General features: G+C 41.8%; 1 protein-coding gene across 1 annotated transcript in view; it reads right to left on the bottom strand.

The window, feature by feature from the left end:
- KDM2A (lysine demethylase 2A) overlaps positions 1-8,962 on the bottom strand; it is a 52,809-nt gene extending 43,847 nt beyond the window's left edge. Inside the window, exon 1 of the mRNA XM_056852162.1 lies at positions 8,870-8,962. Within this exon, the coding sequence (XP_056708140.1) occupies positions 8,870-8,911 (42 nt within the window). The 5' untranslated portion in view covers positions 8,912-8,962. The remainder of the gene's footprint in view (positions 1-8,869) is intronic.
- Positions 8,963-16,101: the final 7,139 nt, after the last annotated feature.

Raw genomic sequence — 16,101 nt, 5'->3', positions numbered from 1 at the left:
TTCTGGTCACCGTATCTCAAAAATGATATCGAATAGCTGGAAAAAGTACAGAAGAGGGCAACCAAGATGATTAGGGGGTTGGAGCACATTCCCTGTGAGGAAAGGCTGAAGTGTCTGGGACTTTTCAGTTGAGAAAAGAGACGACTAAGGGGAGGACATGATAGAGGTTTATAAAATTATGCACAGAGTATAGAGAGTTGACAAGAAGAACTTTTTCTCCCTCTCTCAAAGTACTAAAGGGCATCCAATGAAGCTGATGGGCAGTAGATTCAGGATGGACAAAAGGAAATCTTTACACAGTGTGATTAAAATGTGGAATTCGCTGCCAAAAGATGTAGCGATAGCCACAGGCACAGAAGGCTTGAAAAGGGGATTAGACAGATGATAGGTTTATCAATGGCTACTAGCCATAGTGACTAAAGGGAACCTCCACGTTCTGAGGCAGTAAACCTCTGAATACCAGTGCCAGGAGGCAACAGCAGGGGAAGGCCTCAGCCTCTATGTCCTGTTGTTGGACCTCTAGAGGAACTGATTGGCCACTGTGAGAGACAGGATGCTGGACTAGATGGACCACTGGTCTGATCCAGCATGACTCTTCTTATGTTCTTAATTCTCTTACTTTAGAGGCTACACAAGAAAAGGACAGAAATAGGAAGGCCTAAAAAAAGTCAGAAAAGGTTTTTTGTTGACAATACTGTTCCAAGCAACACTTCTGTCGCTTACAGAGCATGCAACTACCTAAGACATTTTAAAAGCAAAAGTATAATCTGTGATTAAGGTCAATGCTACATTGCTCTTAAATAAGGCACAGGACTCTAGATTTTAGAATTACAGCCAGTGTGTGAATTTATTTATTATCGTATTTGATTTATACTCTGCCCTTTCCTTCAAGAATGAGACTGGTACTAGGAAAGGTTAGTAGTACCACTGTCTTCTACAACGAATATGCTACTGCTTTCTGTAGAAGTACAAACCTCCAAGAAAATACATTTTTGTTATATATACACACCACAATATAGTGCCTCAGCAGAAAATCAAGAATTCTCTACAGGTGCTACTGAAATTATTCAGACAGCCTCCTTCCCAAGCAGAGCATCTATCAATGAACTCCACCACCCAAATCTGACTGTTCAAGTAACTTAATAATATTTTGCTTCAGGAACAGACCCCAAATATATTTAATGTGGCGATGATTTATGTATCCTGTAAGATACAGCCCCCAACATCTCAATTTAGAATTCAGGTCATCTTACTTTTGGTCATAAATTTACAGATTTCTTCAAAATGCAAAGCATCCAAGGACAAAGAGCATTTCATGATGTTGCTTTAGAAACACAATTGAAATCTGACACATTTTCTTTAACCATGTTCTTCTCAAAACCTCCTCTTCTTAAGGTGTACTGCTTAAAACAAGAGAAACTAGCTGGACTTCATCCAGCATTATTCTCTGAGACATTTTTCCAAATTCAAAGTCACTTAAAATAAAGTTCTATGAGTATTTTAAGTCTTCTGATTATAGGTTCCACATTTTGACCTGTTTCCACAATTTTGCTGCCTAGGAATTATTGCCAATAATTGCAAATTCTAGGAATTATTGTGGGGAAAATATTGCAGACTTAGATCATACTGTAGGTAACTGCTGTTACTAGATGTCTTCTAGGGCTTTAGACATTGGCTAACAAATGCAATTATTAAATTCAACATTTAATCTTATATTAGAATTTGCTCATCAGTTAACTGTAGGGGTAGCAAAAAGATTCTGGATCTAGAAGAACCCCTCCCCATGCAGACTGGTGCAACAACTACCTCCAAAGGGGGGGAGATGCATAGGTGACTTTCTTATAGTTTGTATCCAATGATAGCAGATAATTTGCCTTTTAGTACAAATATTTTATTCATTTCATTCTAAGCCCTATACAGAAGTGAAGTCAGTGAACTGATGGTATCAGTTGGGGTTAGGTGTTGCTTGTAATGACATTTCATACATTGATGACACTCCACTACAACTGTCATTCATAAAATCTCCAGAAGCAACTGCCTTGGTTAGGCCAGAATCTGAATGATGTGGTCAAGTAGATAAGGATGGGCAAGTAGAACCTAAAGTACTGATTTTATGCTGATTTTGGTTATCCTTAGGTTTGCTGTATCTTCTTGTTTCTGTGCTGATCTTGGTTGTTAATGTGATTTATTCCATTGTTGCTGATATTGGGTTGTTCTCATGATTTACTACTGGTTAAATATTTTTGTGACTGTTAAGAGTCACTTCAGTGACTTCTTTCTGGATGGATAAAATAAATACAAGCCGATCATTTCACAGTCTCTTCTACCTAGAGCTTATTAACAGCTATCAGGTCCAAATAGACATGTGAAGGCCTGGGTTTTTTCCAATGGTTCCAAAGGAAAAACGGGAAATTAAGGGAACCAAGGCTGCTTCCACATGGTGATGATCCATGTTATTGCTGCTACAAAAAGTGTCGGGGTGTGCATAATGAAACATCCAAACCGAAGGTATGCACAGAAATTGCTGATTCAGGTCATTGCCACGTTTTTCTGGAATAGTATCAGGAATCTGCAATTCTTAGTGAAATGAAACTATGCACTCCAAAAAAATCTGTGTTGTTTTTAAGTTTGGTAGCCGCTAGCTGACTACTGTATGTGCTTGTGTTCTTCCTTGATTCTACTGGTTTGTTGAGCAATGACATTTCTTGTTTCCAATTGAATCCTTGCAAAGGAGGAACACACAGTGCTTTTAGCTGATCACCTTTGGAGACAAACCACTAAGAGCTGTAGTTCTCTTTCCTTCCCTCCTTTTTTGGGGGTGGGGTGGGGAAGCGCAGATCCCTTTTGTTCTTTAATGGCTGGGTAAACAGAGAGCTTGGGATGGGATGAACTAAAATGAATTACAAGAATCCCTATTGGAAACAATGGAAGATGCCTGATGGCCCACTGGATACAATGGGAGCCAAGAATGCCAATTGACTTGCATGGACTCCATTGAAATACATTATTAACCTACACTACTTCTATCATACCCTGTGCTCCATTCTGTTCACCTAGTTGGGGGAAACCTCCCTTTTAAAATAATCCTTTTTGACTTTTATGGCTTCCTTGACTTGGGTTGTTAACTACACTGGCATTGTTCTAGGCTTGGTGGTGCCTTTTCTAACTTGAAGCATAGTTTATACGGGCCTCTATTAGTGTGATTTTAAATATGTATATGTACTTCAGCGCTAGACTGCTAAGGTTTAGCACTAGGTGGGCAGAAAGTTTCTTTGAAACTCAGCAGCTTCACCCTATTGCACTATGGGTAAGAAGAATTTCCCAAATGCTTATCCTCCATGCAACTCCTCACTAGCCCCAAATTTATTGTCCAAAAGGAAACATCAAGAAGGCAATGAAATGGCCTACCCATACCCACATATAAAGTTTGGGCTTCTATATACTTGGGGACTCCCTAGGTATACATGTAAAATTGCCAGAAGTTTTGAAGCCATGGGGGAAAAAAACCTTTCCCTATTCCCCCCAGAATTAACAGAAATTCTGGGAAAAACCAAAACATAAGCAATACTTACTTTCTTATCAACTCTAAACCTATTTTGCTGCTTTAACATAAATTATATCATTTATAATTTATCTAGTATATAAAATTATATTAATAGGCATATTTACAGAATTTAATATAATATTATATCTGGCAGCCCCATCCTAAGAACAGTTTCATGGGAGTAAGCCACAGTGAATAAAATGGGCCTTACTTCCAGTAAACACGCTTTGGATTGCTCCCTTAGCTTTCTACAAAGGAAACTGAACATACACTCAATACTAAAGTGAGAGAGCTATAAACTCCCACCCTATGCTATTTGAGCATTTTGCATTCATTCTAACAGAAAAAAATATTTCATAGAAATTTTTAAAAAACCAAAATTTTCAGCCAGTTGCCTCTCAATTCCCTTCTTTCCTATTCGTATGAACTACACTCTCACAACCCAAACACTGATTCATACCACCCTTACCTTAACTCTCCCCACCTTCACAAGCCCAGCTGATCTTAAATGATGACTGAGCAGAGATAGCTTTGTTCCCGTACAATACCCTCAGATCAAGAAGGTGGACGTTGAAAGGAACTAAGCACCTACAGAAAATGATGAGTATTGCAAAAGAACAAAATGCCTAGTTATAACTGAAAATGTACTTCCTTACCCCTTTAAAAAGTCTTTAAAGAATGTCATATTAGTAAACTAAGGGTTACCGTATATATTCGCGTATAAAGGGCTGAAAAAGCCGGCCTCGGCTTATACGCGGGTCAATACGGTAGAGGGGGGAAGGAGGAGGGAGGAGGGAGGGGGGAACTTACCACCGCCATCTTTTCCAGGCCGGGAGCGGCCTCCAGAGCCCCCCTGCGGCCGCAGGGAGGGCGCTCCACCGCCCCCGCCGCCTTCTCCCGGCCGGAAGAGGCCTCTAGAGGCCCTCTGCGGCCGCGGGGAGGGCGCTCCGCCGCCCCGCCGCCTTCTCCCGGCCGGGAGAGGCCTCTAGAGGCCCTCTGCGGCCGCGGGGAGGGCGCTCCGCCGTACCCCCCGCCTTCTCCCGGCCGGGAGAGGCCTCTAGAGGCCCTCTGCGGCCGCGGGGAGGTCGCTCCGCCGCCCCCGCCGCCTTCTCCCGGCCGGGAGAGGCCTCTAGAGGCCCTCTGCGGCCGCGGGGAGGGCGCTCCGCCGCCCCCGCCGCCTTCTCCCGGCCGGGAGAGGCCTCTAGAGGCCCTCTGCGGCCGCGGGGAGGGCGCTCCACCGCCCCTGCTGCCCCCGCCGCCTTCTCCCGGCGGGGAGAGGCCTCTAGAGGCCCTCTGCGGCCGCGTGGAGGGCGCTCCGCCGCCCCCGCCGTTTCCCGCCGCCAGGAGCCCAGAAGGTAAGTCTTGGGGGGGGGAGGGGTTATAAGCCGACCCTCGGCTTATACGCGGGTGCCTAATTTTTCCCCATTTTTGGGGAGAAATTAGGCACCTCGGCTTATACGCGGGTCGGCTTATACACGGGTATATACGGTACTTGGAACTTTTTTCTTGGCAGTAAATAGGTCATATTCTAATCTTGTTTAGACACAAGAGAAATGCCATCGTCTTGTAAATTTAACAAATAACTATGACACTTCTTTCATCTAAATATTACTCCCAAAACAAGCATTTCCTATTTATACTGATTCCTCTTTTTTATGCTGGATGCTGGGAATGAGCACCCAAAACCTGGAACATTAGAACTATGCCTTTTGATAAGGCACATACCGTAACTATTTCTGCTTGGGAAGACAGACATAGCTCCTCAGAATGCCAAAACGTTCTGTACTTTTACCAGTTTTCTTGGAATTGAGTTATTGCTAAATCCTTCAGTAGCAGTACAAACAATGGAATTGTTGGGACACTTCTAATGCTAACTTCAGTAACTATTGAAAATGCAATGCAAATACATTAGACATCCTACAACATTACAATTTAAATGTCCTTTAACAGGTTTTGAATTTTTAATTCAGTCCAGGCAACAAGGGATGGTTTCAAGTATTTATAAATACTCAGAAGCTTGGAAGGCAGTGTGGAAGAAACCTCCCATCAAGACAGTGTCAGTGAGGTTACGAAAAAACTCTTTGAAATTATTATATAGATGGTACTTTATACTAGTAAAATGAAAAAAAAAAAAAAAACATCCTCTGCCTGGTGCTGGAAATGCCATAATAATATTGGTGTATATTTTCATTTGTGGTAGAACTGCAAAAAATATATTTGGAAGGTCATATAAAATGAGATTAATATGTTGAAATTTAATACCCAATCCAAAAGTGGCTGTGTTAAATTTATTTACAGAAGAAAATAAGAATTGACACAATTATTTTTTTTTTAAACAGCTGTGAGATCAATTGTACCTCAACACTGGAAATCCACAACAAAAATTACTGTTAGTATGTGGTATGAGTGACTATGGAATATAGATGTGTTGGATAAATTAACTCATTAGATTAGCAAAAATATCAAGTGAGTGGAGTGTTGATGCTTATTATGCCATTTGGAATCCATTTATAACTCTATAAATCCATTTTTATAAATCCCTTTATAATTGTATAACTCTTCATCCTTCACTCAATATTAACAATCTATGGAAAGATATTACTGGACAAATGAAGCAGGCAGAAGCAATGGATCCCTAGCAACATATGGCAATTATATGTAAGATCACAATGGGTAGCCATGTTAGTCTGTCAATACGCTGTCAACAGCAGTGGACTCACATTCTAGTTGTATCTGAAGAAGTGAGCTGTAGCTCAAAAAGCTCATACCCTGCCATACATACTTCTTTGAAAGCTTGTTGAACAGAATATATATTTAAACGAGAGTTCCAGCTTTGTTCTTACAGTTATTGCTTATTATTCCAAATTGTTATGTATGAGGTACAGTGGAGACTGACACGGATCTAACAATGATCACTCCAATATAGTTTCTCAAATTTATGAGAACATTAACCCCAAAAGATCAGCAACAACGTTTGGACTTCTTCTTGCTTGTGAAGTATTAGTGGATAAGGATTTACGGACTCACCCAATCTTCTATGGAAATGCATTCAATTTAAGCATGGCTCAGTGATAAGGAATACTAATTAATTTAAATTATATAGAGAATTCTCTATATCGCTTCTCAGCCTTTTGGCTAAGATCAAGTGTATGTGTTTATACAGAAGTCAACTATTTTAGCCAAGTAACACCATTTCAGCCATCAACTCCTATGTTCCTCTTTATGACAACCATACATCACTTCTCAAATTCCCTCAAATGGAACCAGTTCTAAAGAAAATCAAATCATGATCAGTTAAGGGTGCTTAAGCATTCTGAACCACAGTTTGCTTGCAAACTACAATCACCTGCCCTCATTCCATTTTTCCATATGTTTGCACTCTCATGATACTTTGTCACAGCTATTCTTCCAAAAGTATTTCTGCCCAAAGGCAGAAAATTACCATCAGCTTGTTACAGCCAAGAACCTACCCTTTCTTCTTCTTTTGGTTATTTCCTGAAGGTGGCTAAGAAAGCCTTGTTTAATTTAAGTTTGAGTTCCTAGGTTTAACAACACATGCCCACACCCCCAGACTATGGAAAATAAAATTGACCAAGACCCTCACTGGCTAAGAATTTGGAGGCACCCTGCTCATAGCCCAGGAATCTGAAATGAAAGGGACCAAAGCCCTCTTAGACATTGATATGAGCACTTCTGGAAAACATAGAGGCAAACAAAGAAGATTTGGTTTTTATATGCCGACTTTCTCTACTGCTTAAGGAAGAATGTTCCTGTCTGTTCAAAGTGAGAAAGGAAGAGGAAGCATGCTGCCAACTGCACAGGTTCAGGAGCAGTAGGTAAAGGTAGTCCCCTGTGCAAGCACCAGGTCATTACTGACCCATGGGGTGATGTCGCATCACTACGTTTACTAGGAAGACTTTGTTTACGGGGTGGTTTGCCATTGCCTTCTGCAGTGATCTACACTTTACCCCTAACAAGCTGGGTACTTATTTTACTGACCTAGGAAGGATGGAAGGCTGATTCAACCTTGAGCCAGCTACCTGAAACCGACTTATGTTGGGATCGAACTCAGGTCATGAGCAGAATTTTGACTGCAGTACTGCAGCTTACCACTCTGCGCCACGGGGCTCTTCTTCAAAAGCAGTACATACAACTAATTTAGCTGCTTTTAAAAGACATCACATTATGACCTGGTGCACAGTAATTAAGCGTGCATAATCAAAAATTACCTAGCTAGTAGTCACACTGAATACTGCCACTGCCCTGCAACTGCACAGAAGAACTTGTAATACTGCTCATTTTGAATTGTGAACAAGCCTCAGATGTAATCAAGTTCAACTTGAGCTTATTTTGCCACAAACCACCACTATAATTATACCATATGCATCAAACTGCTTTTTTGAATTAATATTTATTTTTCAATGCTTCAGCAGTGCTGGGCCCTCACCAAAAAGTGACCTTTTAATGATTCAAGCTGATATTTTAGTTTGATCTCCAATCCAACAACACTGAGCACATAACATTAAAATTTCAGTCCCACCACCTCTTCAAATAAAATTCCTGTTCAAAACACAGTATCAGAATGTGTTACCTGCCACACTCTAAATATTAAAAGCCATCCAAAATTGTGTTCCAGCTGTTAGGAAAACTGTTTTGGTTTGGATTGTGGTTATTGCCTGGGAGAGCATTTCGGTGGCCATGTACCCACCTCTGTGAATCTCTGATTTAATAGAAAACCAAGCCCTTGACCACCTTGAATTACCCATGCAGGTAATAGAAAACTGGTACAAACACTGGAGCACTGCAAGTATACTTTACAGCACACTTCCAACATGAAGCTGATGCACAATATACTAGTGAAAGTTCAGCACAGCTCTCAAAGCTAACCTAACAAACAACAGTCTAGCCTTAATGTTATGGACATGAATGACTCTTGCTAGGTCCACAGTGGAGAAAAATTGTCACAGCCTTCTCACCAAAGGTAAGTAATGAAAACACTCTAGCCATCACCAGGATCTAGCTTTCCGGGCACATTAAAGGCTTTAAATCTGAGCTGTCCACCAGCTATGCTGCCCTATTTTTCTCACATTTACTGCCTTCCTCACTGCCTTCCTATTGTCTGTATTCAGCACCATTTCCAGTTCTTTAGCATGGCAAGCAGTGTGCAAATTATGTTAAATGATCAGCTATAACCACTAAAAGCTAAAGATTACAAAACCGAAAAGAGATCCCATTAATAATCACTTGGAGGAAGATATATTGCAACATTTTTTTAAAAGTATTTGAAATTAATCTAAAGTGTCTAACATAAGATGGCATACTGACCAGTCTTTTGCTATAACGGATCCGCTCTTCTTCAGGCTCCATCTCAGACTCTTCTGATGAGAGTGAGAAGGAGATATCAGAACTGCTGTCTTCCTCCTCAAAAATCAAAACAGAGCACATTATTTAGAGTTTTGTCTCTTTTTTTGCCATAAAGTTCTCAAAGCAATCCACACTTATAGAAGCCCCAAAAAATTGTGCTTAAACACAGAATATTTCTACAGTTCACCTAGTGCCCACGTATAAATACAAATGTTGAACTTTAATGCAGAATATTGTACATATTGTATAGTTTGAAATTAGTTGAAAAGTAGAAAAACATGCTCATATTTGTAAGTAAATATCCGTTGGAATTTTCACATGAAGCATTTCAAAACAATTATAAATGTCATGATTAATACCTGTGTGGCCTAACAGAAAGGCTCTCATCTCGGTTTACCATGCTGTAGCCTCATAACAAAGCAGCACTCTCAACATTTTATACAGCAGTCTGGTTTGTTTGGATAAGACACATTATACAACCCATTGTTCATTTATACACTTTTAAGGAACATCTATAACTTCAAAGCAGTGGCAGAAGCCTACATCATGCTTAAACATTGTGAATGCTTAGTGGCATACATCACCCCTAGGCCAGTACAACTAGTGACCTACCACAGTCAATATAGTCTGCCATCATGGCAGCCCATCAGAAACCAATCAACCTCACTTTTTCTGACCCACCAGGAACCACAGAAGCAAGAGGTTCATCAAGCAGCTGGCAGACCATGATAATGCCTTGTGCAGACATACCTTACCTCCTAAACCCATTCTGGTCAAAACTAAATGATAAACAATAACTACAGCAAATTACAAATATTAAAAGGTTAGTGTTGGCCCAATATGACTGCAAGTCAAACAACTTAGTCCATCCACCCACCACCTCCATTATCACAATCAGGGCATGTGCTATATACCACAGTTTCAGTGTATAATTTGGCAGGGGTTGCTGAAGTTAAACAGGAAAAGAAAAGGGGTACTCAGAACTGGGCAATTACAACTGATTGGAAATATAACACATTAAGGGTATGATGATGGAGAAAGGGCCCAAGCAGACCCTAGCTGGATTTGCATGTTATTGTAGTGGTGGAATCTATACCTCAAGCAACACCGCATGTGACCAACTTCAAATGCAGGATGTATAAATATTTAAGTAGTGTTTTAAGATACCATGACTAAAGCATGCATGTAGTCTGCACGTTGTAGGATTGTGTCAAGGAAACAATCAGTTCAGCACTTTGGTATAGAACTTGTTTGGACTATATAATGAGTACAGACAGACTACAAAGTATATTGTTTTAGGCTGCAGCTTGAAAGCTGTCAGAACTAGCTAGATGTTTTATGCCTGTCTCTATACTTCAAGTAAACTGCAGCAAGAAGGGACTGGATAGGGTGAAGAAAATTCAAACTCCTACTTCCACATCTCCTGTCCAACTTTCTCCTTTCAAATAATCCCAGAAGGACTGTAAGGGGAAGACACGCTGCCTACTATATGCAAGCCTGACTTCACGCCAGCAGCAGAGCCACGAAGTAGAACCAGCAGAAACTTTCTTTCTAGATGTCGAGCGGGAGCATACCAGTGTGTAGTTACATAAACACAACGAAACACCCAAACTTTCAACAGAGAAAAAGATGAGGCGCCATTTAAGAAAGGGACAGCAGAAAAAGTCAAGTCTTACCAGGTCTCTGGCTTTCCTTTGCCCTTTTCTAAGGACAGAAAGAGAGTCGGGAAACAAATTAATTCTCAGGTGAGTTGGTCTTCGGCCCTCGAGGTTGGAGAGCTTTAGCATCCCAAAGAGGTAGCCAGCAACAAAAAACCAAACCCCATCAGAGAAGCGAAAAGGGGAGGGGGGGGTTGTTGTCAGGTGAGTCCTAGAACAGCTATAGGGTCTCAGTTCCTCTCAGAGAGGCCAGACTAGGAGAGGAGTCAGGGGGAAGAGGGCGCCCTGGGGACGATCGCCGCTCTCCCCTCACTTCACCCCAGCCTCCAAAAAGGTAAACTCAGCACAACAACTCCTCGAAGGGGAAAAGCAACTCTCTCCCACTCATTTTTTTTTTTTAAAATAAACGGCTCCCGTTCTGGCTTAGTAACTCCCGAGCCCTCTCCCCACTTCAGACCAGCCCGACCAGCCCCTTCAGCCCCCGCAACACCTCAAGTTGCCTTTCCAGCACACACCCCCCCTCCTCAGCCCTTTACCTCAGCCCTTTACCTCAGCCTACTTGCCTCGCCTCAGAGGCCGCCCCCTAACCGAGCCCGTTCCCCCCTCCACCCGAACCCACCACCGCTCCCTGCACACAACACACGTCCTGAACTCGCACCCCCAGACGGAGCCTTGATGCCTCCAGCTCTTAACACCCCCCCGGGACACGAACCGAGCCCAGCCTCGCTGCTCTGGGCCAGCAGGCTCTCTGGCACCGACCCTCAGGGTCGAGGACGGAGGCCCAGGGCCACGCCGCTTAGACCCTCGCCCCGCCGCCGCTCCCGCTCGCTCCCTCCCCGCCACCCCCAGACTCTTCCCCTCACATAGAAGCAGCCGCCGCCATTTTGAACCCGTCAGACTCTCACATACACACATACTCGGCCGCCATACTGCGCCTGCGCGGCGCAGCCTTCTCGCGCCGACCCCCTCCCGACAGGCGAGGCCCTCCCGTGCGCAGGCGTATTCCCCCCCCGCCCGGCCACAAACCCTCCCCAACTGCGCACGCGCACAAGCCGAAGCCATTTTGGAGCGAAGCGCAGGAGGCGCATGCGCGCTTGAAGATTGGACCCTCCTCTTACGTAAAACGGTAGTTCTCGAGAGCTCCACCTGCGGGGCGAGGGCTGTTTCTGGCGCGTGCGCAGTAGCCGCACGGCAATAAAGCGGATATTGATCTCAGTAGAACGAACCCGGGAGTGAGACATTGGAAGATAAGCAGTTCGTTGCTCAGACAGGCAAGCCTGGTCCCTCGCAGTTTCCATTTTTATGTAGAGAGGCTTCACTTGACTTCTGGAGGAGTGTGGAGCTTTGGTCCCCTTCAAGGCCCATTTATCAAGATGTGGTTTTTATGGCCCAGTGTCTTCCACCCCTTTGCAAGACTTTGCATTATCCGGCGAGAGAAATAAAAAGCTGTTGCATGGAAGAAGAGCCTTCTGCCCTTGCTCTTCTGGCTCTATTGACACATGAGCCCATGCCCTTTTGGAATGCCGCTTCTACGAGGAACTTCGATCGCACTATATTTCCCCCCTTTCAATATCCAAATCCCATGCCTCTGTGACTGACATCATGCCTTTTTTACTAAGCGACAGGGACCCCAAGGCTACATTGTCAGTGGCAAGATTTGCTTCAGTCCTTATATCCCTCCAACACTAGATAGATGCTGCTCAAGATCAATGGATCAAGGAGCTTCGAAGGGATAAAAGGAAAGGAAAAGGAAGAAGAGCCTTTTACGCATTAGCATATAATATCTGCCTGAGACCAAATAGGTCAGGCGCAAAATGTACCGAATCTGTGGCACAATTTTGGACTGCAGAGGGAGCAACGAAAAGAGTCTGGCGTTTCTAAAATGGGGATTTTTTTTTCCTGTCTCATGGGGTTTACCGAGGCTGCAATCTTAAACCAGCAACTCAGTCCTGATCTGCATACAAGTATGCAATTTTAGGAAGAGGCTGTAAAACCGAGTGCCTGGGTTTGTAGGTGTTTAAGACAGATATCGTGTGAACCTTTTCTTTTTATCGCAAAACCCAGCACCGGGGCAGTAATCAAGTTTTTGTTAGTTTGATTAGATTAATTTTAAATAATTTTAAGTAATTAATTTCAAAGTTTAAAATAAACAGAAACAACTTGACGCGGATGTGTCTAAATTTTGAAACAATTTGTACGTTAGTTTAAATGTTAATAGAGTTTGGGGTAGCTGAGGGATGACCGCATACCTGTGCTTTGGCATGCAGTCCTTTCTTATGCGTAGTTACGCAGAAGTAAGGGCCACCAATAGAACTTACTCCCGAGTAAACATTCCGTGCTGCTAGTTGTTTTTTAAAATGCGTTTTTCCGGTGTTGAAACGTGGTGCTTTTAGGTACGGGACAGGCGTTCAGTCTACGTCACTGGTTCCCAACCAGGGGTCCATGGACCCCCAGGGGTCCGTGAGAACTAAATTAAGGTCTGTGAAACAAAGTTATAAACCCATAATAAATTAATATTTTCAATTATAAGTTCTCTATTATAAAATATATATTCAAAAATTATTCTAAGTTTATTGTTTAACTACAGTTATGATTAAAGTTTATTTTCAAATTCTCGGAATTTTTATTTTGAACCTTGGGGTCCCTGCACCGAACAAAAAAGTCCTAGTGATCCCTGGTCAAAAAAAGGTTGGGAACCACTGGAACCAGAGTAGCTACGCTTTACTGATGACACTCCCGTTCCGAAAACATTACATGGAATACAAGGGGTTACCGCACTTGTATTCCCAGCGATGTATTAAGAGTTTGAAAACGTTATGAAAAATACTGTCCGCACTTTGTTTGGCCCCTTTAGCCATGAAGACGTCTTCCAACCATTTATAAGCCGTGGTATCCAAAAACCCTTTTAGGGGGTTACCGCACTTTGTATTCCCAGCGATGTATTAAGAGTTTGAAAACGTTATAAAAAACATCGCTTTAAAAGGGTTTTTGGATACCACAACTTATAAATGGTCGGAAGACGTCTTCACAGCTAAAGGGGCCAAACAAAGTGCGAACAGTATTTTTTATAACGTTTTCAAAATCTTAATACATCGCTGGGAATACAAGTGCGGTAACCTCCTTAAAGTGATGTTTTTTAAAACAGTTTCAAACTCTTAATATATCAAAATATTGTCGAAGGCTTTCACGGTCAGAGTTCATGGGTTCTTGTAGGTTATCCGGGCTGTGTAACCGTGGTCTTGGTATTTTCTTTCCTGACGTTTCGCCAGCAGCTGTGGCAGGCATCTTCAGAGAAATGAATACATCTTAATACATCGCTGGGAATACAAAGTGCAGTAACCCCCAATGTTACACTGCAGTCTGCAAGTCTTACTTGCAAGTAAATATATTGATGCTCAAGGCGACCACTGTTAACATAGCCATTTTATCCAAATTAATTTTTTGAGGTACGTTTCCAGTATAGCCAAGCTACTTGTCAGGATATAGCGATACTCTATACTTCAGAAGATAAGAATCCTTGTTTGGTGAAATGCAATTGTGTTTTGGCTGTTCTTAAACTATCAATCTAAACCAAAAGAATTCCAGTTCAACCTCTAAAATAAGAACGTTTTCATAATTTTGTACATTGCTTGATATCACTTAAACATTTTTACTGACAAAGTGAATCTGGAATATGTCAACCTGAGTACATTTTATTACGGAAGCAGTCCAAAAAAGAAAATTAAGGAAGGGGCAGACATCTGAAGTCTCCTTTTCCTTACTTGGAATTTGGTTGAATTGAAATTCATATATTAGGGTGTAGCCTTTGAAGGAACTTAGCATGATGATCCTTTATATGTAAATTGGCTCTTCCTGGAGCATTTCCCCAAACAACCATGTTGCTATCTATATTGTGCCTTGGGTTTAGTGAAACCTGAAAGAAGCTAGAGATGGAGAGCTGCTTAACTTAGAAAAATGTGAGAAAGCTTAAGGAACAATAGCAATTAGTCGTTAAGGTTAGTCCTGGGTTTGTTTGTTTTTTAAGGGTATTTGAGTCACTGCTCTGGTAAGAGTCAGTTGAACCTTAACTGAATCATGGCATAGCATCTGGAGGCTTTCTTTTGTTCTCAGGCATCGAAGCCCAAAATTCATTTGCCAAGCTATGTCAGAAATTGAATCAATCTTCCTCTTTGTCCCCCACCTTTAACACCTATGCCTGAAGAAATCTACTATAAGTTTTGAAAGCTGGCAGCTTGTAAGCAACCTGTTTCAATAAAACACACTATATTGGCAATGTTTCATTTTTATTTAAATGAGAGGTTCCGGGACTTCTGCTTTGAAAACCAATTTCAGGGCTGAAACCTACTCCCGCATTAAGCTCAATACTATATTTTTCCAGCACTGGTACCTTTCCCCATCAGCCCAAATCCCCCGTCTTCCTCAGGCTCCACCCCAAAAATCTCCAGGTATTTCCCAACCCAGAGCTGGCAACCCTAGTTAAAATACTGTAACACTATGCTTAAAGATGCAGATTTAACCTCCACCATATTCAACTATAAAATAAACAGATGTCAGTGCTTCTGAAAAAAATTATTCCCTTGCTTTCCTTCTTAGGTTAGCATGATGGTTAAGCATTTTGCCCTTTTTGCAACCTTCTGTATGAATTTAACAATTTATGATTATATGCTTATATGATTATATATGATTATATATGTTTATATATGATCCTAATTTCAGCAGTTACTAATAAATTATTACTTGTTCTAAAAATCTAAATAATATATTGCAAATAATGTAGGGGATATTTACTGGATTTTTAATATATCCTTAATAAAAAGTCTTTACTAAGATTTCCCTTCCAACATATACTTATTTTTATGGCTGTGCCTAGGGTTGCCAACCTTTAGGTGGGACCTGGAATTCTCCTAGAATTACAACTGATCTCTGGACTATGAGGATCAGTTTCTCTGGAGAAAATGGTAGCTTTAGAGGGTGGACTCTATGGACTCACATCTCCACTGAGCTCCCTCCCTAGCCCCCCCCCCCAAATCTCCAGGGATTTCTCAAGCAACCCTAGACTAAATGCACATGTAGTCAACTCTGCTTCAGCTGTGAACTATAAAAAATATTTACATTTTCTTTAATCTTGAGGAGGAAGGGATAAGCTACTGATGCAGAAAGAGAACAGAACTAACAGTGTAATTATAAATATATGCCCTTCTAAAACCATTGATTTAAACAGACTTAGAACAACGTAACTCTGCTTAGGATGGCATTATAAATTTACCCCAGATTTATATCCTGCCCTTCTACCAAGAAGTTTGGTATACATGGGTCATCACATCTTACTCTTGTAAGAGATGATTGGCCCAGAGATGACTGAGAAATAGTGATGTGGTGAAGGTCAAACAACTCAGGAAAGGATCCCACCCCTCTTTAATCATGTTCTACCTCTAGAGTGCTCTCCAAAGTGATGAGATGACATTTGTTCAGAGCCAGGCACTCTTCCCGCACATATTGTATAGTAGAGGTGATTTCTTCTTTTTTTGTGGAGGA

The sequence above is a fragment of the Euleptes europaea genome, chromosome 6, assembly GCF_029931775.1.
Source record: "Euleptes europaea isolate rEulEur1 chromosome 6, rEulEur1.hap1, whole genome shotgun sequence".
Taxonomy (NCBI): domain Eukaryota; kingdom Metazoa; phylum Chordata; class Lepidosauria; order Squamata; family Sphaerodactylidae; genus Euleptes; species Euleptes europaea.
Note: the sequence above shows the minus strand (reverse complement) of the source record. Positions and strands in the feature narration are given on the sequence as shown.